Source organism: Chrysochloris asiatica, unplaced genomic scaffold (assembly GCF_000296735.1).
Source record: "Chrysochloris asiatica unplaced genomic scaffold, ChrAsi1.0 scaffold00204, whole genome shotgun sequence".
Lineage (NCBI taxonomy): Eukaryota > Metazoa > Chordata > Mammalia > Afrosoricida > Chrysochloridae > Chrysochloris > Chrysochloris asiatica.
In genome coordinates, this window is record NW_006408722.1 from 4,121,123 (window position 1) to 4,147,096 (window position 25,974).

The window sequence follows — 25,974 nt, forward strand, 5'->3', positions numbered from 1 at the left end:
TGAAGGATGCAAGGATCCAATAAAACCAAGAAAAATACACCAGAGGGGAAGTACCCTGCCACCAAATCTTTCAGTGGTCCTCACGGTCCCTTCACATGAAGCTTCAGCCAACACTGATACAACTTGGGGCTGAGGAGACATGACCCACAGGGCAAACAAGAGACTGACCATGCAGCCTAGGGAGAGAAGACATATAAAATACAGAGTGCTTTGAAGGTCCAGGAGACAGTGGAAATATTCAGGACTACCCAAGAAAAGAACTTCATGGACACAGAGTTTGGGCACCACAGAAACACACCCAGCACTAAAGCCATGGCGTCTGAGAAAACCTCACAGGAAGGGCTTCTGAGGCAGGCTCTATACAGACAAACACAGGAAAAACAAATACCAGGACTCTGGGGTCCCCAAAGAAAATACTAGTGCTATTTATCGGCTTGGGTCATTCTTGAGAATTAAAAAAAAAAAAAAAAAAAAAGTTTTTGGCAAAGTCAGACAAACTTCACATCAGGCATGCCTCATGGTTGTGGGCACCAAACTGCCACAACAATGGGGGTTCTGGTGGGTGCATCAGAGCACTGGAGAGGGAGTCTGGTCCCCAGTTCCGTCTTCTGTTGAGAGCGGGGGAGAAGGGTTAGGCTACAGTTGTTCTACCTTGATAGTGCCCTGGTCATCACAAATAAATAGGCACAAGATGCCATCTAGTGGTATCACTGGGCCACTCTCAGACATGGCTCCCAAATGCAAGCTCCCCTAGAGAAGGAACCCAATTCCTACAACTCCAGACACAGCTGTCAGAGCCAGAGAGGATGAGGGGTGTGCATATTTCATGTTTGTGGACATGACATACTCATTTTAAGAAAATATACTTTAAGAGGTCTTACTTTCCTTAAGAAAGCAAATTTTTTTTTTTTTTTTTAATATTTATTTAGAAAGGCTAGTCATATCCATTTGTCAATATTTTCAGCTTTCAGGAAAATAGCTTAAAAATCATAAAAATGTAAATACACTGAAGAATAAACTGCTACTAAACAATTCTGAACAGGCAGAAAATGTAGACTTTCCTTTTACAGAAAATGGTAAATCTGTAACAGCAGCATCATTTATATGTAGAAAACAGCTGGTTTTAGAACACCAGATCCTTTTATATCGAAAACATGATTTTTCAATACAATTCAACAGCGTTGACACTGGGAAATGGGTATCTTCACATTATGGTACTTCTCATCAGGGATAGACTGGCTCGAATTCCACCAATCCACCCTGAGTGCCCCCTGTGGACACTGTTGCAACGCCTTCCTTCAGTCCAACACCATGGCAGAGAGTGCATTCAGATCTTTCATGTACGGGTGGGCCACCAAAATCTGGTCGATTTTCAGTCTTTGCTCAGAATCGGGGAAAATCTTCAGAAGGGCGTCCCTCAGTTCACTGGTTTCCACAGAAGACCTCTGGGCTGGCATAGGCAAGGTCTGCTGGACATTGGGAAGGAGTGGGCAATGGGGCTGCTGAGGAAGCCAGTGGCTTGGAGGGGGTGCTCCCTGAATCTGGGCTGGAGGCTGGTGGCTGGTGCTGCTTGCCTGGGCACCAGGGCTTCTGAAGCTGGGGTCAAACACGCCCACATTAGGCAGGGCATTAAGTAGAGGCTGCATATCTCTGTGAATGGAAGCAAGTGTTGGTGAGTTAGGTTACATGATAAAATGAGAAAGTCTCCTCACATATCTACTTACCTTGAAGTGAAAGGTGTCCCTTCTGTCATGCATGGACCATGTACAGGACAACAGTGGAGGTGGTGACATCAGCTGCCCATGGGGAACTTACGAGGGTTTCACTGTTAGCATCTCTAGACTGGTTGTGAGAAGGAGGGATAGGTGGTACTACCCTCCCTGGTCTGTTGCCATGAAGACTTATCTCAGCCAGTTGTTTGAGTTATTTCTAAATCAGCATGTAACAGAGTTGTCTTAGAGCATTCATAAATTATGGATAACAAGGTCTGACTCTTCTGGGGAGTTTGATTCTGTATAGCTGTGATGTAGCGAATTATCTAATGTGCTTTCTAGCCATAGTCTGTAACTCCCACCAAACAACATTTCTGCTTTGCTGGGTCTGGGTGAGAGAAGGTGGGAGAAGATACTGATAGGATGACATGATTCAGCTGTAGATAGTACCAGACTTCACTGTAACTGTAAAACTTGAACTTATAGCATGGGTATAAAATGAACCATCTAAGATGCTGGGGTTGGGGAGGGGGAGAATTTCACTATCATCAAAGAGCCAAGAGTGGACCACTTCTTTTGGGCCCCAAGATTCCTGCACAGTGAATCTCCTCAACCCAGGGACAAAAAGCTGTGGCCTCAGAGGAGTGGCCAAGGAGGAGAAGCAGCATCAGTAGCAGCACCAAGAACCAGAGTCAGTGGTAGGCTTCCCAGCCATGGAGCAGGTAAAGCTGAGTGACTCTGGACAGGAGGCTTCTTTGTAAAGTGGGATGCCAGACTTACTGACCACAGAGCTAGAGCTGAGTGCCTCCAGGCTGAGGCTTATGGTGTAGTGTGACCTGTGAGCAATTACCAGCAGCTGATTGCAACAACTATACCTGAGTACTTTCTGATACTGCACTGTAACCTTTAAGTTCCCTAATAAGAACCCATAACTGTAAGCACTGCCTAAGTTCTGTGCAGCCATTATAATGGCTTATCAAACCCTATTGAGTACAGAGGGCTGTGGGAGAAATGGTTGGTGCCATATTTTTACAGGTTGGTGTCCGATATTTGCAGGTTGGTGTCAGAAGTGGGATTTGTTACAATGGCCACTGTCTCGTGGAAGTATGGGATTTTGTAACAGAAAGAAGAAGAGACATGGGAAGTGAACCTTTTTATTCTGAAAGGGTTACTTTACTTGCTGCTATCTGTAATGACTGAAAGAAAGGCACAAGATGTCACGCTGCAGCTGAGGGAAGAAAAGGTGCTAGTGGAGTCACCGGGGGCAAAACCCAGATAAACAAGATGGCTGATAGGGGGCCAGGGGCTATTGGATCTATCCTAACAGAGGGCCAAGGCCATACACACATAAATGGAGAGACAGTCCAGAGAAAAAAATTAAACTTTGTTGTTAAGTGCTGTTGAGTCGGTTCTGAGTCATAGCAACTCTGTATAAGGTTTCCAAGGAGCAGCAGGTTGGTTTGAACTACCGACTTTGTGGTTCACAGTCCAGTGCTGATGTTACAGTGCCACACAAGGAGGAGTCCTTGAATATTTTTAAAAGGGCTAACATTTGTATGTTAATCTGATTGCACTATGGATAGCGAATGTTTCTCCTGCTTGTTAGGTGACGTGCTATTGAGTCATTTTGACTCATAGCGACCCTAAAAAGGGTTTCCAAAGAGCTGCTCGTGGATTTGACTGCTGATTTCATGGTTCACAGTCCAAGTGTTGATCCTACAGCACCACACAAGGAGTCCTTCAAGTACTGTAAAATAAACCTTCTGATGTGATGGGACTTAATACAGTTATCTTGATTACAAAGAGCTTATAAGCCCACCTTTAATCTATACTTGATTGGATACGCTAAAAAGGGAGTTATGAATTGCCCAAAAGTAACATGGTTTATTTTAAGCCAGCAGCATGTGTATAGAGTTAAGGGGCTTAGGTGGGAACCTGAGCCCAACCCAGAACTGCTCAGAGAACAGAAGACTGATGTTTAAAGGAAAGAACTGCAGAGAGAGAAATGACTGAAATTTTGAACTTCAAACAAGCAGTTTGCTGTTAGATGCATTGAGGCATACAAAGTCTGTGCCCATCAGAGAAAACCTCATCCTAGGACTGAAAGTTAAAGTGCACCAGCAAGCAGACAGCCTGGTATGCTCCCTGGTGACCACATAGGTGCATTTGATGAGTGAAGTTGTGGAGAATGAAGAAATTAATTGAGAGAAGAGGAAGAACTGGCTGGTCTGAAGTTTGGGGAGTTGTGTGGACCCCTGAGCCTACGGGAACCATCTTAGTCCATTGGGGACTAGAATTGAGAAAGAGAAAGAGTGAAGAGGCCAGCTAGTCTGAAGTGCAGGGAGGAGTGTGTGTGGACTCCCAAGCTTAACCTATGGAGGATGGCTAAGGCTGAATTGACCAGAATCTAACCAAATGAAAGAAGAGGTTTGATACTGTAAACTGGTGTAAAATCTGCTGCACTTTGATGGCTTGCTCTAGACTGAAACTTGCTTACGAATGCAGATGGCCAAAGTTCCAACATGAACTGAGGACTCTTCATAACAAGGAACATACTTGTCTCCAAAGTACTGGGTTGATGGGGGGTTGGGGGGAGGCTATTTAGAAATTGAATATCTAAAATGGGTGGACAATAAAGACATGAAATGGCTGACTTACAAGCTTTCATGGGTGTGCTCAGTTAAAATGAATGTTATGGGAAAAGTTAACCCATCATGTATGAAAGGGACAATAACTAGGAGAGCCAAGAGGTGGACTGTGGTGCAGTGAATTACCTAATGTTTCTTCTAGCTAGTCTGTTAACTACCACCAAACAACGTTTCTGCTCTTGATAGGATGATATGATTCAGTTATAGATGTTAGCAGAGTTCATTGTAATTGTAATACCTTGAACCTCCAGCATGAGTATAAAACAAACCACCTCAGAGAACAGGATGGGATCTCACTACCATGAAGAAAGGAAGAACATCCTTTGTACCTTGAGGCCCCTGTGCACTGAACTTCCTCTACCCGGAGACAAAAGCTGGGACACCAGAGGGGAGGAGCAGCAGAACCAAGAACCAGGTACACCATAACTGTGAGTATTGTCTCTATGTTCTGTGTGGCCATTGCAATGGATTATCAAACCCAGTTTGAGTACAGCGGGCTGTGGAAGGAATCGTTGGTACCGTATTTTTTGCAATGGGGCTCTGACTGATAAGAATTAGAACAAGAGAACCCCACTGGGCAGAGGGAAAACCCCCATGGACTCATACACTGGGCCCTCCTTTCTGTGTGACTGCCCACAACTTTTCTGCACATGGATGTGTGTACAGGGCATGTACTTTGCTCAAAAGACTTCCTGCTGAATCAGGCTTGCAGATAAGAACTGGGGCTACCTGAGCACCTTTCCAATTTCAAAAGTTGATCCCTCTGTGGAGAAAGGTTCACTCACTTCTTAATCATTTGTGAAGAGCTGTCAGGTGAATGAAAACAAAGGCAGGTGGGGCAGATCCCACTGCCATGCTGCTCAGGGAGGGCAAGGCACCAGAACTCATTTTCCATGAAGTTTGACTCATGAGCTTTGACACTTACACAGAGGCCTCAAGTGTCAAAGCCCAGCAGAGGGTTTCCAAGACAACATTCTTGGGAAAATAAGATGTTAGTGACATCTGGCAGATACTAAAAAATAAAAAAAATAAAAAATAAAATAGCTGTGATTCTTGGTGTGGATGGAGAAGCATGACCTCAGGAATAAATTCTCCACCTCTATAACACAGCCCAAAGCCTCCAAGGAAACATGACTCCCAAGACCAGGGAGCAGAAATCAGGCTGCTTTCATCTGTGGAAGATTCTGCTGAGAAAAGCTCATTCCCATCCCCACCCACACTGAATCCACACCTAGAGCCTCCAGGGATCCTGTTACAGACACACACCATCAGTGGTGCAATTTCAATGCCTTCTAAAGTTGCAAGTTATACATCTTCCTCTGTGTTTTAAGTCTCCACCCCCACAACATCCTATGCAAATATCTGCTGGGAAATAAAGTGCAGCATAATTTTGTTTTAAAGGGGAGAAAAGGCCTGATACTAGGCTCTATGACTCGCTATCAGGGTCTCCAGGACACTTTAGGTAACTGTGTCCATTGCCTGAGAATTCTGAAAATAGAACCAGCTATGAGCAATGTGCCTTTACAAACAAAATCAAAACCCTTCCAAACTAAAAAAAACTAAACAAAGCCTACACTACCAAATAAATTTCAGATTAAGTATGGAATGCTGGCTTCACAATTCAGTGATGGGAGAAAGTAAAGGGCAGTTCCATAGTTTCAGGCATCAATACATTAAGTATTTTTGTTGTTGTTGTTGTTGTTGTTGTTGTTACATGCCATTGAGTCGGTTCCAACCCATAGTGACCCTGTATGGGGTTTCCGAGGAGCAGCTGCTGAGCTTGAAGTGCTGACCTTGCAGTTCAGCACATTAACCCACAGCACCACCATATTCATATCTAATGGCTTTGGAAAATGAATACAAAAATTCAAACACATAACAAACCTAAGTGGATTTGCTAATAAGTGACCACCCAGATTGGAAGTCTTGGTCTTTTAAACCCACAAAAAAATGTCTTGCTCCCCCCCTTCCTTTCCTCTCCTGAGATTAAAAGCACAGGAATAAAAGTTGGTCTTTTTGGGGTGCTTGCTTGACGAGTTTTCACATACTTTAAATCAGTATTGATTAAAAAAAAAAAAAAAAATGCTATCTTTAGTCTTCAAAGACAGCACACATACAACACTCAAGAACTTCGAGTACACTTTTTAAATACAACCAGGAAGAGGAAATACCTAAGAAAGACTTCCTTCTGAAGAAATTCTTCTAATCGAGGTCCACTTCTTCCAAGAGGATCATCAGGAACCATAAATATGTCCCCAACAAAAGTATACTGTAGTAACCTATAACACAAAGAACCATTGCAATACTGATGAAATCACTAAGAAAATATTTCACAGTAGCCAGCCGATTCCACGGCAAATGTCTGCCTATAAATTCTGAGATTGCTTTATTGACTAAAGGGTAAAAACTGCCTAGGTTAAACCATTTTAATTTCTCTCCTTTAGATACTAATAAAAAAGGGTGAAAAACTAGATGATTTGGCCTTCATGTTCCTTACAGAGTCTTACACAGCAATAGTTTCTTAGCAAATCGTTTCCTCTCTTCATATACCTTTGACTATAACTTTGGAAAACAAGAATCAATGATTGTCAGGTAAGGACACAACAGGTTCCATTTTTAGATGAAACTGATAATAAAAGTGTCTATAGACAAACTCATTAAAGTTGTTGTTTTTAAGTGCCACTGAGTATTTTCCAACTCATAGTGACCATTTGAGCCTTTAAATAAATCTTTTTCCTATGGAGCAGTTGATACCTTGAACCACCAACCTGACAGTTCACAGTTCAGTGTTTATCCTACAGAGTAGTCTTTTGTTAAAAAAGGAAAACATGATAAAATGAAGAAAGGAAATCTTGAGGTCAAAAGGCATTATTTATCAAGTCTGGGGAAAATGAAGTATAAAAACAAGTCCAAGAGCCTGTGCTGATGCCCAGACCTCAGTTTCTGACTTGCCTTTGGGAATTCTGAAGCTAATCGGTTGGTTTGAGAACCCCAGTCTTGCCTCCATTTAAACCCTCTGTGCATACAGGTGAGAATGTGCAATAGGAAGACAATGAGCCCAAAGCACAAATCCAACAGAAACATGTCCTAGAGACCATTGCGATTGTTGCTGTTGGGTTGGTTCTGACTCCCAGAGGCTCTGCAGGGTACAGAGTAAACTGTTACATAGGGACTGCCGGGTCTGCCTTCCAAAATGCCTCTGGCTTGAACTGCCAACCTGTCAGACAACAGACCAGCACTTAACCATTTGTGCCACCCAGCAATCGGGTCCTGGAAGATTACTGACTGATTAAATGTGTCCAGAAGGTTAAACATCAATTATCAGTTCAGTTATCACCATCAGCTGTTTAATAATAGCATATGGGTCACTTAAATGCTACCTGGGTATTAATAGCAGAGAATAATTTTTGAAAAATCCAAACACCAGGCAAATGGCAACTGTGAAATCCCAAGAGAGGCACCTTGTTTGACTTACACGTGGCATGAGGTATAATTGCTTCATTTTTTAAGATCTGTGGCATTGTATGACTTATGTCTGACACATCATGGACAATGAATCCAATTTCTCAGATGACGTGCTCAACATACAGAGTGAATAAGTACAGTGAAACAACTCTGATGCATGGTTTTCCTGATTTTAAACCATGTCGTCTCTCCCTTCTGTTTAAATTACAAACTCTTGGTCTATGTACGGTTTTGCATGAGCACAATTAAGTGTCCTGGAATTCCCATTCTTCTACATACCCTACATAGTTCGAATGCTTTTGCATAGTCAACAAAATATAAGTAAATATCTCTCTGCTTTCAGCCAAGATACATCTGATGTCAACAATGTTATTTCTTGTCCATGTCCTCCTCTTCTGAACCAGGCTTGAATTTCTGGTAGCTCCCTGTCAATGTACCGTTACAATCATTTTAAAATTTTACTTACATGTGATATTAATGATATTGTTCAATAATTACTTTATTCTGTTGGGTCATCTTTACTTGGAATAAGCACAGGTCTGGATCTCTTTGTTAGTTGGCTGAATAATTGCCTTCCAAATTTTTTGGCATAGACAAGTGAGCATTTCTGGCATTTCATTCATTTTTGGAAACATCTTAATTGGTATTCTGTCAATTCCTAGAAACTTGTTTTTGGCTGATGCCTTCAGTGCCATTGGTCCTTAGTCATACTTATTTATCTGTATGCTGAGCAAATAATCTGAGAATTTGGATTTTATGGAGAACAATACTGCATTAGGGTTGCAGAAGACTCATTAACCATTTTCAATATGCAGATGACACCTCTTTGTAATAATTTATCTCCAAGAGACAAACTTGCTCACGAATCTATGGAGTTATCATTGGTTAGACTTATACCTCCAGTTTTGAGTGCTAAATGTAGAGGAAACCATGGTAATATAAAAGGTAGGTTCCGAGAAGCTGTGTTACACGAAAACAAAAGATTTCCTCTTCATAGGAAAATCACCAAGAATTTAACTGAGGTTGGGAGGCAAAAAAATTAAGTTCCTGCTAGATGAAGATCAAACAAGTTGGATACCTCTGAAATTATTAGTGTGATTATCAAAGGAGGACTAGTAGTTATATAATCTAATTCTTCCTCATGATCTCAACTATGATTTATGCATTAACTTTGCTTGCTGAAAGTGAAGATGAATTAAAGCACTTATGGATGATCAAAGACTACAGCTTTCAGTATGGATTGCACCTCGACATAAAGAAAATAAAAATCCTCACAATTGAACCAATAAGAAGCACCCTGACAAAGGGCAAAAAGACTGAAGTTGTCAAGGAGTTTATTTTACTTGAATCCACCAATCAATGCTCATGGAAGCAGTTGCCAAAAAAAAAATTCAAACGGCATGTTACAATGGGCAAATCTGCTGCGAAAGACCTCTTACAAGTGTTTAAAAGCAAAGATGTCACTTTGAAGACTAAGGTGTGCCAGACCCAAGCCATGGTATTTTCAATAGCCTCATATGCATGCTAAAAGCTGGACAATGAGTAAAGATGGAAGAATTATGGTCTTAGTAAAGTATACAGAATATAACCTGGACTGTCAATAGAATACACAAAGCTTCATTGAGAGAAAGACAGCCAGAATGCTCCTTAGAAGTGAGGATGGTAAGACTTTATCTAACATACTTTTGACACATTATCAAGAAGCACTAGTCCTTGGAGGACATCATTGCTTGGTTAAGTGGAGGATCAAAGACCTTCAATGAGATGAACTGACATAGTGGCTGAAACATAAAGACTGTGAGGATGGTGCAGGGCCAGATAGTGCATTATTCTGTTGTACATGTGGTCACTATGAGTCAGAAACAACTCTACGGCACTGAACAGACCACAACTATTAGTTTTAAGTAATTGCTCAGGTGATATTTATTAACAAAAAATCCTAGAAGCCAGTATTTACCAATCTTAAGGCAGTTTTCAGCTGGACTTGTCCATAGCATTGCTACAAATAAACTTTTGGTGTAAATGCTAAACTTTTTATTTTGATGCTTTCGATGACATTCAAACATGTTTTCAGTAGATGAAGAAACTGCTAAAGAAAAGCATGAGATATTGAAAAACAGAAACACCATCCCCATCCAAGAAGTGAAAATTCATCAGCATGTTGATTTTGGTCCTATGTCTTAACTGAAATCTCGGCTATCATTGAGTACCTATCTAAGTAAGAAAGGGAGAGCTACCATGGTCTTCTGGGAATCAGGGTAGGGCCAGGTGAGGACAATTCTGTTCCATCACCCACTTAACAGAGTTAACTGTGGCCTCCTGCTCCTGGAATAGGTATGTATGGAAACACACACACCTTCACCACCATCACCATCAGCTGCTGTCTAGTCCAACTCATGGCAATTCCATTTGTGCCAAAATAGAACTGCACTCTGCAGTGTTTTCAATAGCTGATCTTTCAGAAACATATTTCCAGGCCTTTCTTCCAAAGTGCCTCTGGGTGGAACTGAACATCCAAACTATTGGTTAGCAGCTAAGTGCATTAAATGTTTGCATCACCTGGCGGTGGTTAGTGATTATGTGCCAGGGAGTCGGTTCCGATTCATAGCGAGCCTGCATAGGGTTTCTGAGGTTGTAAATCTTTATGGGAGCAGAAAGTCTTATCTTTCTAAACTGCTGGTAGTTTCGGACTGCTGACCGTAAGATTAGCAGCCCACTCATAACCACTATGCTAGCAGAGCTCCTAGATGCTATCATATGTATATATATATATATATCCTGATGAGTTTATACAACCCAAATACACCACTGTGACTAGCAGTTGGTTCAAAAATTGAACACAGTGAGCACCCAAAAGCCAACGAATCACTTGCTAGCCTTGCTGCTTTGTGCGTTCTCCCACTTACCCACAGGGACTGAGCATCCTATGGACTGGGAGCAAATTTATACACTTTGCTCCCCTATACTGCCCTTCTGCATGACCAATGTAGGAAAATACAAACAAAAAAAATTAAGAACAAAGCACTTTGATCAAAGACGAAATAGAAAATATTACCTTTTTGTAATAATTTCTCTCCAAGAGACAGACTCGGTCACAAATTCTCTGAAGTTATCATTTGTTACAATTATGCCACCAGTTTTGTCCGCTAAGTGTAGCAGAAACCTATGGGAATATAAAGAGGTTATGATTCCTGGCTTAGAGAAGAAGATGAGTTACACGAAAACAAAAGATTTTCTCCTCACAGGAAAATCACTAAGAATTTAACTGAGGTTGGGAGGCAGAAAAGTTATGCCCCTGCTGGCTGAATATCAATCAAAAAAGTTGGATACCTCTGAAATTAGTGCGATTAGTAAATTTATACAATCTAATTCTTTCTCTTATGATCTCAACTACAATTGATATCAATTTTTCTAGAGTGAATGTATATTTAATAAATAGGGGCAAAAGGATAGACTACCTGAGGTCCAGAGCAGAGAATGCAATAGAGTTAACAGTCTGGCCTTAGTTGCTAGATTACAGTGCTTTGGTTTGGAGATTCACTGCTTGGCACAAGCAGCTTTAGAGTCCTTTCTCTTTTTTATTTTCTAATTCACAGGTTCACATTTTTGCTCTGACTTCAAGGTATGTTTAGAGTGCCATTCTTATTAAGCTGTTAGATTCATTTTAATGCAAGTTATCAAAGGACACCTGGTGATGAAAAGGGGTAGTAGAAACTAAGCATTAGGGAGAACTTCTAGTTTGTTGCTGGGCATTATTCATGTCCACACTCTCTTAATGAATGAGAAATCTCTGAGGCTACAGTGGCTTTTACCTCTTAGGATGACTTCATCTAAGAAAATACAAACAAAGATAATGAAACAATTAAGAGATTCACTGAAGTTATTAAAAGTGTGAAAAACTGATTTTACTACTGGCAGTGAATAGTTTAAATAAATCTCGTTAGTTTTGGAGATACTAGTATACCTTGTAAATCATATGTGATTTAGCATCTTAGATTTACTAATGAACATTTTACAATTAATTTTTAAATGCAAATGAATTCAAATTCTACTAGTATGAGAACAAAGCTGCAGTGGTGTCAGACCTGAAGGATCTTCATGAGCCCAACCTGCTTTGCTACCTGAGCACTCCCCCAGGTTCCTAGCCTGTATCAAAGGCCTGGAGAAAGAAGTGCCCTGGCTCTACCTCAACCTCTCGGTCCTTTCTTATCCTGTGCTCTGCTCACCCACTGTACTCCCTACTCTCTCAGCTTCCTCTCAGATCTCTGGCCGGACTCTCCCCATCAGATCTGGTCTCTCATACCAGCCTGATGAAGAGCAAAGGTTATGAGGGAGAAAGCCCTTTGGACCTTTAGCGGAATAAATGCCTGCTGTCACCCCAAGCCTCCCCTCCCCCACCTAATCCTCTTCTCATCTCCATCCCTTTCAGCTATCATTCACTAAGCTTGGATCACAAACAAGCAAACCACTCTGATTTCTCTGCAGTGGAGGGCCTTGGTGGGAAACTGAGGCAGAAACATGGGGCGGGGGCACTATGAGTATGACGGAGCAGAAGAAAACAAACCGGTAAATGCAGGAGAGGAAAGAATAAGTAGCCATTTATGTTCCTGGATGCTAACAGAACCTGCTACCATTGATTTCACACAACTGGAGAAGGATTAAAACATGAGTCCCAGTGCTATGGGTCAGGTGTGGAACCTCAACTTAACCACAGCACAGGTGTCTCTATGATTATTTGTGTTCTTCTCTAGAGACAAACTCCTTACACGAGAGGTATATCTGTATCATGTGTCCCTGCACGTCAGATTTGGGGGACACTCGCTCAGTAAAGCTTTTAGGAAGAAAGGTTTTATAGTGCAGATGAAAGCTTGCAGTCTCAGATGCACCAACACCTGCTCTATGCAGCATTCTGAGCTAAGAAATGCAACTGATTGCTAGCACCCCAGGCTGCTGAGATCACTTTCTTTGTGTGGAGGCACTACAGTGACAGATGTAGTCACTGGTCAAATGACACCAGGTGATAAGAGTTTGAAAACCAATATCAAGGCTGCAACAAGTCAGACCAAAATACCAATCCTATTGTTAGCATGCACCAAAACTAAATATCCACATTTACTTACAAATTCTCAACCATGTTTCATTTTAAAACAGTAACTCAACAGTTTTTTGGATCAGGCTCCTAAACTCATACAGCAAAGATAGTTGAACATACAACACTCATGACTATAACTATTAAAATTCACAATTCTGAATCAAGTGAGTTTTTTAAAAGCTTGGGTCAAAATAAAGAAGTGAGTTCTAACACACATGAGCTGTCCACGGCAACAGGTGATTGGCTACTTATCATCCCACCCCCACCTTAGAAAGGAAACAGCCTTCCATACCTGTCGTCATGAGAAGCGATTCTTTCTCCAAAGACCATCCGTGCAGGAGTTAAAGATAATATTCCGAGCTCCTGAAGCTGGGTTAAGAAGTGCTGTTCTGTTCATGGAATAAGTTGAATACACATTCAGAACAAGGTTAACTGCCCAGACATTTTAAGCAAATGAAAATCCACCCAAATGTTTCACATCTGGAGAGATGTGGAAAACCATTCCTTTATCAAGTCGAGAAGACTCAAAGTTACTAACTCACTGGGAATGGGGTTTAAACAAAAACTAAAAAGATAAAGGACTATACTGAGGATAAGGCAATGTATTTTGCTATTTTTAAACAAAGTTAAATTCATTTGCTGTTTAAACTTTAAAAAAAACCCAAAACCCATAAACTCACATTTAATGAACTCTTTCTGAGTCCCACTACAAGCAGTGTAGAGGACAAAGAGAGTGATGGCAACAGTCCCCAGGAGAGAGGCTGGGGTGGAAAACAGGGACGAGTCACTGAAGCAAAAGCAGTGGGGGTTGAGGTGGGGGCTTCCCGACCTGCTCGACCACCATTCAAGAAAGGTTAGCTTGGTCCCAATTCAAAAAATCTGTAAAATATCTCCCTCCAGTTGACTTGTCCTAGTAATCAACACAAATATTTACTGATCTTCATAGGCGTGGGTGTGACAGAGATAAAAGTAGGCCCACAGACACATTTTAGACAGCCAGCAGAAGCCAGCACTCAGGTCTACAGCCCCACATCTGCATTTCCTGCACCAGAACGCACCAGTGACCTAGGCTGAAAGGCCCAAAGACGGTGCTTTCTCGTCCACGACCCACACAAAATACAAGGACTGTAAGACTCTTGTAGGGGTCCAACTACAAAAATAACTATAAAACGATTGGACCTGTCTTACTTCCCAAGGCCCTTCTGTTAGGCCAAAATAATGCTCTCCACAATGAGGGATAGTGGGCTATATGGGAAACGTCTGGTTTCACCATTTCCACTTCACTGTTCATTGTTTAATGTGCTGGGTTGGGTAGATGCCATGCTCACCCCAACAGTCTACCTTTACTTCTAGTAACTCCCATATTTTTTTAAAACTTTTTCTCAGAACTCCAAAAAATCAGCAACCTTAAGTTTCTCTGGAGCACTTCACAACTCATGTTTTTGTTAAGTGCCATTGAGTTGGTTCTGACTCATAGTGACCCTGGAGAAACAGATGGTGGGTTTGAAGTGCCGACCTTGTGGTTTGCAGTCCAGTGCTGATCCTACTGTGCCACAGCAGAAGTCTATGACTCATGATAAAGTCTAATCTTTTGTGTGTGGCCTGAAAATCAGTCACAAAGTACCATGCAAATAATGAATGATTTATACGAAGCTATTAAAAACTATTTAAAGAAAAGATATTCTACCTGAGGATGGGGAGCATGGTGGCTCTGTAGAATAAGCACTGAACTGCAAACCACAAGGTTCAGGCCCACCAGCCAATTCACAAGAGAAAGCTAACGCTTTCTGTTCTTGCAAAGATTTAAAGCCTTGGAAACCTGGTACAGGGGTCGCTATGAGTTAACTGACTCGAAAACTTGAGGATACCAAATTTTATCAGGTGGTCATTTAAAAAACTGTCTAAACACAGGGCAGACTTACATCCCTAGAAGTCTTATACAGGGCCACTCATTACGAGTTGGAGCTGACTTAGCAACACTCAGTAATAGTCAAAAAACCCAGCTTAATGAAAAGATGTATTTAATTTACTTTTTAGACCAATCAAAGACTTTTGTGATATATAATGAACTCTAATATAACTTTATATAATGGGATATTAACTGTCCAACCCCCCATCCATGAATGTCTTATGTTCTAAAAGGCTCCAGGGTTGATGCTTCACTAGAATTCTGAGATCACTAGAGTATCAGTGAAAGTGAAATAATACAAGCACAGGGCAGATTCACGCAATGACAATTATAAGCGATTTATAATTTAAAAAACAAACAAAAAACCTGTTATCTATGGCACATGGCTGTAGTCTAAGTGTGTGTGAGGATTATAAACCAACTCATCAAACATCTAATCAGAAATCTGGAGATGTTTACGTCTTACCTGTGATGTTCGGGTCCCGCCTTGTTCTCCACTGAGGGACAAATACAGTGATGTTTCTGTTTCCAAGCTTCCAAAAATATTCAACTGCGATAGCAATTCCACGACAAGAAAAGAACTTTTTCAAACCATGTCTACAAGAAAACAAGTACAATTTATTTCAGTTAAGCATGTTTAAAGCATATTGTTTCCAAGAAAAATGAACATGTAAAATCTACACAGATGTAATACAAACAACTAGAACACAGCTCCCTTTAATAACAGCATTTTTACTTTTGGGGGGCATTAACTACATGATCGCCACTTTGCAAAGCCAAGAGAAAATGCATTGTTTGTTGTTGTTGTTAAGTGCTGTCAAGTTGGTTCCGACTCATACCCAAGAAGGGTATGGTGAGTTTGAACCACCAACCTTGTAGTTCAAAGTTTGGTCCCACCATGTCACACCAGGACTCCAAATGCAGTGTAGGAGATGCCATTCTTAATACAGGTTTACAGTTTTTCTTGTACTCTGCTCATTTAACTGAGTGTACTATCATGATAGAAGGCAGTTTGAGTTCTGTGTTAACAGTAGAGTTGACTGTACTTTTATTTTCTTAAATAAGAAAAAAAGTACAGTTTAAATTTTAAAGTTCTGATTAGTCATCAACTTCTAACACTCTTCTGTAATTCTTAATAAAGAAATGTTTTGCTGAAGCAGAAATGAGGTAGCAGCTGTGGTCATGACTACTCCCTCTGCCTGCCCATGTCAGAGGGCAGACTATGATGTGACAGGATCAAAGGGGCTGTCACCTCTGGCTCCAGGAGGCCCAGTTTCCTTTCTGGAGAATGAAGAGACCTGGCTGATTCCTACTTACAAAAAACCAGCTGAGGGCAAGACTCAAACTGGGGCCAGGGTAGGTGTCATTCATTGCTGAAGGAGTAGAAAGCAGAGAAAATGACATGAACTAGTATAGATGAGATTCAGATGGATATGACCAGCATACAGTCTGTCTGCAATGACTCCACTCGGCTGCTGCACTGTGAAGGCCTGCAGACAGTCACATACAAATCACATATCATGGTGATCTAGGCTTATAAACACAGGCGTTGGGCCAGAGTTGGTCTAGAGGATATTACAAAAATGCTCCCCACACCAAAAGGTTCAATGATAAATCTCAGACTAGGAAAAAAAGGTTGTTTTAGTTTCTGAAGCTTAAAACAAAAGTTTGTAAAACTTTGAAATTCTCCAAGTGGTAATCCATTTGTTAGTGTTACTATCCACAGGTATTAGAATGAAAAAGAAAAGACCTAAATCGAAAACTGAGATGCTATGAATCATGTGATTCAGCAACCACAGACACTCTCATGACAGTGATTAATTCTACAGGCTAGGAGCGGAGGAGGTATCTGGGACCATCAACGGAGAAGAGCCGAGAGTGGGACTCGACCCAGAGAAACAGAGATGCATGAGATGGAGACAGAGACGATGACGTGGAGTAATGAAGCGGCTGGGGACTTTGGATCCAGAGAGGGAAAGGGACTGTGGGCCGAAAACTAAGGGGGGTGGGGGGGAGGAGTGTAGGGAGCGGGTTTCTAGGATATACCCTTTGGTTGCTTGATGATGCATGGAGGGTATTGGAACCATGGCAATGAGATGATATGCGATGGAATGAATGTAAAATTAAAGTTCTCTCATGTAAACTACCATATAATTCACAATAAAACATTACAAAAACAAAAAAAGGAAATGCACTGAAATAGTGCACTGTAAAGTGCCTCCTTTATAATCAGCTGAAAAAGTGTGCCGATTCCCTTTCCTCTTAACCTTAAATGCTTTTGTTGATGGCAGTAGAAGCTGGGTTGCTATAAAGTGCCATCAAGTCAGTGCTGACTCACAGTGACCCAGTATAGGGTTTCCAAACTCAGTATAGGGTTTGAACCATAGACCTTGCTGTTCAAACTAACCTTGTGGTTGAGTGCTTATCCTACAGAGCCACACCAGGACTCCAGAAGCTGGGTGGGGGTAGAATAATTGAGTTCCATTTCACTGGATCACCAGGGAAATTAAGGGAAATGCAAATATGATGAAAACTTGGCTGCCTTGGACACAGCAAGCTCAAAGTGGGGAGAAGTGCAGTTTCTTGAAATTAAATTTCAACACTAATTTCCAGAGTGTTTTGCTCAGTGATTAAATCACTTTTTGGTACCCTGAAAAGTCTCTAAAGTTGTGCTGGGACTAAAACCAGCTGCTCAAAATTCTAGAGAACATACAGATTTTACTCAGAACATAAAACTACAGGAAAAAATTAAGTGAAGCCAAATCATTGTCCTCAAAACAGTACAGTAGGTCCACTAAGGACCCTTTCTACTTCAATTCCAGCATCCTGAACAGACAGATATTTGCTTCATCACTATTGTTTCCCACCCCGCTACAATCAAAATAGAATCAACAGGTTAAACTACAGTGTCAATTATGATTCAGAGAAAGTATACATACATCCACACATATATAGCACACTACTGACAAGGCCACAGCTCTGGGGCTCCCACTCCAAAAGCATCAAATGGGAGGCCAGGTATGCAGGCTCTCAAGACATTCATTCCTGCTTCTGTACAACAGGCAACACATTGTGTCACCTGATTGCTTCCCATATTACAGCAGGTAGTCTACCAGAAGGAAGGGTATCCAAAGTGGAAGAGAGACAGGCAACAGACATGTGACAACAACTCACAGCAGTCAGAACCAGACAGGGCAGTGTGATGATCGTGAAAACCCTGAGTTAACTCAGGAAAGCGTAATTTCCTTCTAAAGCCTTCACTTAAAAATAGCCTATAACCATGTTTTAGGAAAATGGTTAAAATACACAGTTCTGACAGAGGAAGGAGCAAACCTCATTTACATGGAAAATTGTCAACCTGAGATGTTAGGTGTTCTTATGCTGACATTTCAGACTGACAGAGCCCACGTATTATTGGCCACTACCGTGCCGTCTAGCCATATACCACAAATTTTCCATTTACTCATCATTTGACTCATTCATGGTGACAAGGGGGAAACCCAAATAGAGATATACATACTGGCAGCATAAAGGAGGGTGTTTTCTCACGGGTCGGATATGTATGAGCTGCAGATCTCATGCTGAAGAAGCAAATAAACAAGCACAAGTCCAGTGATAGGCAGGCTTGGTTGCTGTACGTTAAGATTCAAACCAACAAATCCTATTGCTTAAGAGCTCTAATTTCCTTTAGGCTACTTCCTCCTAGCTTACTCAGAAGTGCTTAAGCAACTCAATATTGCCAATTCCTGAAAATCCCAACCTCAGCTTCTGTGTGATGAGACTTTGGCGTCCGACGTTATATGCTCAAATCTCCTAACTGTATCCTCTTGGACAAGACTTCTAAGCCTTTCTGATTCTCCCTTTCATGCTATGTAAATGATAACTTTTCCTCACAAATTATTGTGAAGATTACACCATTAATAATAAGTGTCTGATCTATAAAACAGGTGTTTCAGATTTAAGATTCCAAATATTTGCTGGATTAAATAATATGGCCTCACTTAAACTTTTATCAGAATAACTCATTGGAATATCAACTATGAAATTGCAAATGGATGAAGTCATTTTAAAAAATCCAATCTTCTTTAAGTCTTTAATTCACTCATTTATTCAACAAATCTTTATGGATACCTATTTTGTGTCGGACAACATATATACTGGAGATAGCTCAATGTATGCTAGAGCAGACACATTACTCCCTTCGTGGGATTTATGTTGCTTTTATTAAGTGCTGCTGAGTCAATTCTGACTCACAGCGACCCGGTATATTGTTTCCAAGGTTTTAAAATCTTCGCTGGCATAGTACACCTTTTTCTCCTGTGGAGTGGCTGGCTGCAGGCTCAAACTGCATACCTTCTAGTTCGCAGCCCAGTACTTATAGTATTGACCCACATGCTCCCTCATGAGATTTATGGTCTAATCGAATTCAGATTAATATTGAAATAATTTACTTAGAAAAGGGTTAATAAGTAGAATATATTTTCAGAATAACATACATAAAATTAAGTAGAAGGTTGTCCTTAGGGTAACACATCTTTAATAAAAGTGTTACTACTAAACTGGGTATCTTTGAATTTGGAAAAAATTCAAATCCCCCTAAAACAGTTAAGAACTAAAGCATGTTCTATCACAGTTTGTGGTTTGCCTTAGTGCATTAACTCAGTGATTTTCAAAAGAAATGGTACTCTATGGATTGTTGGGAAATGAATACTTTGGAGTGTGCAGTGACTGATGGTAGTAGGGTGGGAACTATTGGGACAGCTAGATAGCACCACCCCAAATCCCAATAGTGACTTCTCTGAAAACCACACTGGAAAAGAACCCACTGCTCACTTATTAGGTTCTAAACTTGTTAGGTTCTAAAGACCAAGTTGATATACAAAAACAGAATGAAACAAAAATGGAGGTTGGCCACATCAGATCACAAAATGTAGGATGACATCCTTGGGTAGCCACCAAATTACATCATTAAATAACTGCCAAAGCACTAAGAATCATGGCCCTGCCAAGTTGGCATATAACCTTAATCATCATAGCCAGCATTACCCTCACCTCAGCATGCATTACTGTCAGATGAACACTGTTAGCACAAAATAGACGGGTAGTAGATTTTTTACTGTTATCGTAAATGGGAAATGTCAGATAATGAGACAGTAGATAAGTGAGGAGTAAGATGTACTCCAAGAAGATTTTTGAAGAGTTGTTATCAATAGTCACTCTGTATATTTGCATTTCCTACTGCTTTACTATGAAATGGAAAATCTTTCCACATACAGAAAAGTGAAAAAAAAAAATTACTAGTACAATCATGACATAAATTTTTTTTATCACTATTTGGCTCAAGAAATTGGAATGATGACTTTCAGCAAGACGGCTAAAGAGGCAAATAAGCTACCCAGAACCGCTGTAAGGAAACCAACGGAAATAGATACAGGTGATAAACCTGGAACTCAAGGCTCCAAAGGAAAGAAGTGACTCGAATACCAACTAGAAGAAACTGAACAAGAACAGTAAACATGAAGACAAACTAGCCTGACAGAGTGTGGCCATTATGAATAATTACAAGCAGCAGTCCAATAATGACAACTTGGTAACTGGCTTTGTCTACTCACTTGCTCTAATGGTTCCAGTCCCGACATGGGTAGCTGGTGACTAGAAAGATGTAACATTCCCCTTATTCCCCACACCCTCCCAGTGGCCAGCCCCCACTCCCTCCAGTGGCCCATGACATCCTTCCCACACAGCCCATATACCTGAGGTTGGAGGTGAGCCCTTGTACCTAGGATCAGGGACCAGGTACACACCACGTTGAGTTTGTAGGCACACACACTCCACCTCTTTGGGCCAGCAGAATGAACAGTGCAGGACTGGTCCTACTCCAGCCATTCTCTGAGCCAGTGGGAACTCCTTCTGGGCCATTGCACTCTGGGCAGGTAGAACTCCCTTCAGAGACTAGATACACACTCCCCAGCTGCCCTTTATGGGGACCAGATGGCTACCTGCCATGGTCTACTCAACCAGGACAGCATGTCAAACCATACCAGGTTTCCTGCTCCATGCCACTTCCTTGACCGGCAAGAATGCTGCCTGGGTGCCTGACATTTTCTCCTTTTCTCCTGATCTTTCTTATTCTTTCTCTTTCCATTCCATTCCATGGGTTTTTGTTTTTTTCCTTCTTTGCACTCTTACATTTTTCCCTTCCCTTCATTTACTTTTATTCCTTTTCTTACATTTTCCTTTAATATCTTCTTTTTTCTCCTTACCTGTCACTTTGTCATACTGTGGTGGCTTGTGTGCTGCTGTGATGCTGGAAGCTATGCCACTAGTATTTTAAATATGAGAGGGTCACCATGTTGGGCAGGTTTCAACTGAATTTCCAGACTAAGCAAGACTAGAAAGAGGGAGAGTTGGACCACTTCAGAATGGTTAGCAACTGAAAACTTTACAAACAGCAGTGAACCATTGCCTGATATAGTGTCAGAAGGTAAGGTCCTCAAAATATAGCTGGGAAAGCTGTCTCCTTAAAGTGATTATGTGCCGTGGAGTCAGTTCTGATTCATAGCGACCCTGCTCAGGGTTTCCGAGGCTGTAAATCTTTACAGGAGCAGAAAGCCTCATCATTCTCCCGTGGAACAGCTGGTAGTTTCAAATGGCTGACCTTGAGGTTCGCAGCTCGATTAGTAATTGGAGCAGAGATTTTAAGACTTTCGTTTGTTGATAGGGTATAACTCAAAATGAGAAGAAACAGCTGTAAACATCCATTCATAATCAGAATGTGGAATATATTAAGTATGAATCTCGGAAAAGTGGAAGTCATCAAAAATGAAATGAAACACATAAGGATAGATATCCTAGGTAGTTGTTGTTGTTGTTGTTAAGTGCCGTCGAGTCGGTTCCGACCCATAGCGACCCTGTACAGGGTTTCCGAGGGTGTAAATCCTTACGGGAGTAGAAAGCCTCATCTTTCTCCCGCGGAGCGGCTGGTAGTTTCGAACCGCTGACCTTAAGGTTCGCAGCCCGATTCGTAACCACTACGCTACCAGAGCTCCTAGGTAGTAGTGAGTTGGTATTGGCCATTTTGAATCAGACAGTCATACTGTTTATTATGCGCTGGGGTCACCTGAATTTAAAAACTATCTAAAGAACAGATATGATGCATTTGGCACTAATGACTGAAGATCAGAGGAACTGTGGGATGATATTAAGAACATCACACATAAAAAAAGCAAACGGTCATTATAAAGAGGAAAGACAGAAAAGAACAAAGTAGATGTCAGATTCTCAAACTTGCTCTTCAGCATAGAGAAACTAAAATACATGGAATAAATGATGAAAGGAGCTGAACAGAGTTTCAAAGGGCAGCTCAAGAAAACAATGTATGATAATGAAGTGTGCAAAAACCTGGAAACCCAAAATGGGAAAACACACAAAGCATTTCTCAAACTGAAAGAACTGAAGAAAAAAATTAGTCTAGACCTGTATTACTAAAGGATTCTGTCGGCAAAATATTGAATGATGCAAAAAGCATCAAAAGATGATAGAAGGAAGAAGAGCACCCATACTTATACCATGTGACCTGGCCTCAATGGCTGGATGATCAGAAACTTGATTAGAGGAAGAAAGAAGAGGAAAAAAAAAAGAGTAATCTGCTACAATCTGATGAACTTGACCTATATTATGGATGTAGTAGCTCAAAAGAGGGGATGAATCTTTACAGCAAGGATCATTTCTGTCCCCTCGGTACACAGAGTTGACAGGGATGGGCAACTTAGACATTGGCTACTCAAAATGGGGGGGGGGGCAGGCTACAAAGGCTTACAAGCTTTCAAGAGGGAGCCTAGTTTGAGAGGGTGTGGGGGAAGGTAGAATCTCTACTGAGTGGTTTCCAACCTGTCTGGACAGGGCTGGTGAAAGGAGATGGGAATAGGACTCTTGTGGTTATAGGGCTCTTGTGGTTCAACGGTGAATAACTGCTATCAGGACTGATTATAAGTGTTGCAAATGTAAAGGTAGATATTTTGTGACAAAAGTAGGAGAGTGGCTGATCTTGCAGTCCAGGAGCAGAGGACCCTGGGACCCTCAAGGGAGAAGAGCGGAGTTCAGGACCCTTTCCAGAGAAGCAGTGACACCAGAGATGGAGGCAGAGACAATGACGTGGAGAGATGGAACCACTGGGAACTCTGGACTCAGGGAGGGAGGGGGCTGTGTGCTGGTGGCTGGGGGGGGGGCAGGTTTGCAGGGTGTACCCTTCGGTTGTTTGAATGGTTATATAATCCTGAGTGCTTCAGTGTACATTCAAAAAAAAAAAAAAGAGGGAATGGAAGCAAATGCTGTTTAATGATGATACATGGAGGGGACTGTAATCATTGCAATGAAACAAAATACGACAGGATGAATGCAAAGCTGATGTTCTCCCATGTAAACGATAACTCAATTCACAATATAAACTTAAAAAAAAAAAAAAGATGATGGAAGGAATATGGACAAATGTCTAGAGTTACCATATGATTAAGAGTCAACAGTACTGAAGGAAGAAGTCCAAGGTACTTTGAAGGAATTGGTGAAACACAAAGCTCCAGAAATTGTCTGAGTATAAATTGAAATCTTTCAAAAAAACTAATGCAAGCTGGAAGCCTTCACTCATCTATGCCAAGAAATCTAGAAGACAGCTACCTCACCAACTGACTGAAAGAGAACTATTTTTGCGCCTATTCCAAAGAAAAGTGACCCAATGGAATGCAGAAATCATCAAACACTAATATTACTTGCTAGTAAATTTTTGAAGATAATTCAAAAGCAGTGTAGCTGTACATTGACAAAGCTGGAAGAGCATGTGGGATGAGGGATATCTTTGCTGATGTCAGATGGATCTTGCATGAAAGCAAAGAACACCATGGAGATGATTATTAGTGCTTTATTGACTATGCAAAGGCATTCAACTGTGTGGATCAAAACAATCTATGGATATAACATTGAGAAGAATGAGAATTCCAGAACACTTGTGTTTATGAGGAACCTTTGCATAGATCAAAAGCAGTTGCTAGAGCAGAAAAAAAGGGAAATGAATGGTTTTAAATCAAGGAAGTTGTGTATCAGGGTTGTATCCTTTCACCATAACATATTCAATCTAAATGTTGAGCAAATAATCTGAAAAACTGGATTATATGAACAACAACGCATCAGAATTGGAGGACGAATCATTAACAATCTGAGATATGCAGATGACACAGATGAAGATCAAAGACTATAGCCTTCAGTATAGATTATACCTTAAAGAAAACAGCATAGATTATACCTTAAAGAAAACAAAAATCCTCACAACTGGACCAATAAATAACATTATGATACATGGAGAAAATATTAAAATTGTCAAAGACTTCATTTTACTTGGGCACACAATCAATATTCATGGAAGCAGCAGTCAAAACAAAAATCAAATGCCATGCTGCATTAGGCAAATCTGCTGGCAAAAGATCTCTTAAAGTGTTCAAGAGAAAATGTATCAGTTTGAGAACTAAAGTGAGCCTGATCCAAGTCATGGCATTTTTCAACCACCTCATATGCATATGAAAATTAGACAATAAATAAGGACTATAGAAAAATTAATGCATCTAAATTATGCTGTTGGCACAGAAAATTATATGAAGTAACATGACAGCAATACCATACACACACATACACACACAAAACCTGTAGCAATTGACAGCACTAAATTCATAACTGTTGTGGTGGTGTAAGAAATGCACTGAACTGATAACCACAAGGTCAGCAGTTCTAACCCACCAGGAACTCCAAAGGATAAAGACGAGACTGTCTGCTCCTGTAAAAATTTGCAGTCTTAGGCACTGTAGGATAAGCACTGGACTGCTAGCCTCAATCCCAACAACAGATGCTCCTTAGAAATCCTACACAAGGATTGCTATGAGTCAAACCTGAATCAATATCACTTACCAACATGAGTTAGAATCAAGTTGATGGCAGTGGGTTGTTGTTATTTATTTATTTATTTTTGGTATCAATAATTATATTAAATGTAAATGGATTAAATGCAGTCAAGAAACAAAGAGTAGCAGAATGAATAGAGAAACAAAATCCATCAATATGCTATCTACAAGAGAAATACCTTAGTAACAAAGACAAAAGTAGACTTAAAAAGAAAAATCAAAGGATGAATAAATATATCAAGTAAATGTCAATTAATAAAAGAGCAGGTTCATCATGGTCTTGATGGGCCGTGGAGTTGGTTCCGACTCATAGCGACCCTGTACAGGGTTTCCGAGGCTGTAAATCTTTACGGGAGCAGAACGCCTCATCTTTCTCCTGCGGAGCCACTGGTAGTTTCGAATTGCTGACCTTGTAGTTGGCAGCCCGACTCATAACCACTACGCTACCAAAGCTCCTTATACCAACAAATACACAACTCAAAAAGTAGTAAGAATCAAAATCAATATCTTAGCCCAAGATCTCCAGCAATTAGAAAAAGATCAGTATAATAAGCCTATAGTCACCAGAAGGAGCTGGGGGGAAGGATTGGAGATTTGTTGATATTAAGTTCCACTGAATCAGTTCTGACTCATAGCCACCTGCAGAGGATTTCCAAAGAGCAGCTGAGGAGTTTGAAGTGTCCACCTTGCAGTTCAAACCAACCTTGCGGTCCAGTGCTTATCTGACAGTACCACACCAGATTAGAGCAAAAATAAAACAAAAACTAAGAAAAGAATGAAGCTGTTTTTTGAAAGGATTAATAAAAAATCAACATATCACTGGCACATTTAACAAAGGAAAAATAATTCAAAAGCACAAATAAAAACTGAAATGGGTGATATCACAACAGAACCAACTGACATAAATGAAAAGAACAAAAACAGACTACTATAAAGAAGTGTACTGAAACTCCAAATTTAAAAAGCTAGACAAAATGTACAAATTTCTAGAAACACACTGTTGTTAAGTACTGTCAACTAAATTCAGAAACACACTACATACCCAAATTAGCAGACTGAGGCAGAAATCTGAACTGACCCATAACAAAGGAAGTAAATGGACAGATCACAAACTCGCAGAAAAAAAAAAAACCCTGGTCCCGGATGGCTTCGCCAGTGAATTCTACCAGAAATGCAAACTATTCCAGAATACAGAAAATGGAAT

At 40.8% G+C, this 25,974-nt stretch overlaps 1 protein-coding gene across 1 annotated transcript in view; it reads right to left on the minus strand.

The window, feature by feature from the left end:
* Positions 1–881: 881 nt before the first annotated feature.
* N4BP1 (NEDD4 binding protein 1) overlaps positions 882–25,974 on the minus strand; it is a 101,922-nt gene continuing 76,829 nt past the window's right edge. Inside the window, exons 3-7 of the mRNA XM_006872574.1 lie at positions 15,293–15,423; positions 13,210–13,306; positions 10,881–10,988; positions 6,532–6,639; positions 882–1,650 (exon numbers count right to left, since the gene is read on the minus strand). Of these exons, the coding sequence (XP_006872636.1) occupies positions 1,299–1,650; positions 6,532–6,639; positions 10,881–10,988; positions 13,210–13,306; positions 15,293–15,423 (796 nt within the window). The 3' untranslated portion in view covers positions 882–1,298. The remainder of the gene's footprint in view (positions 1,651–6,531; positions 6,640–10,880; positions 10,989–13,209; positions 13,307–15,292; positions 15,424–25,974) is intronic.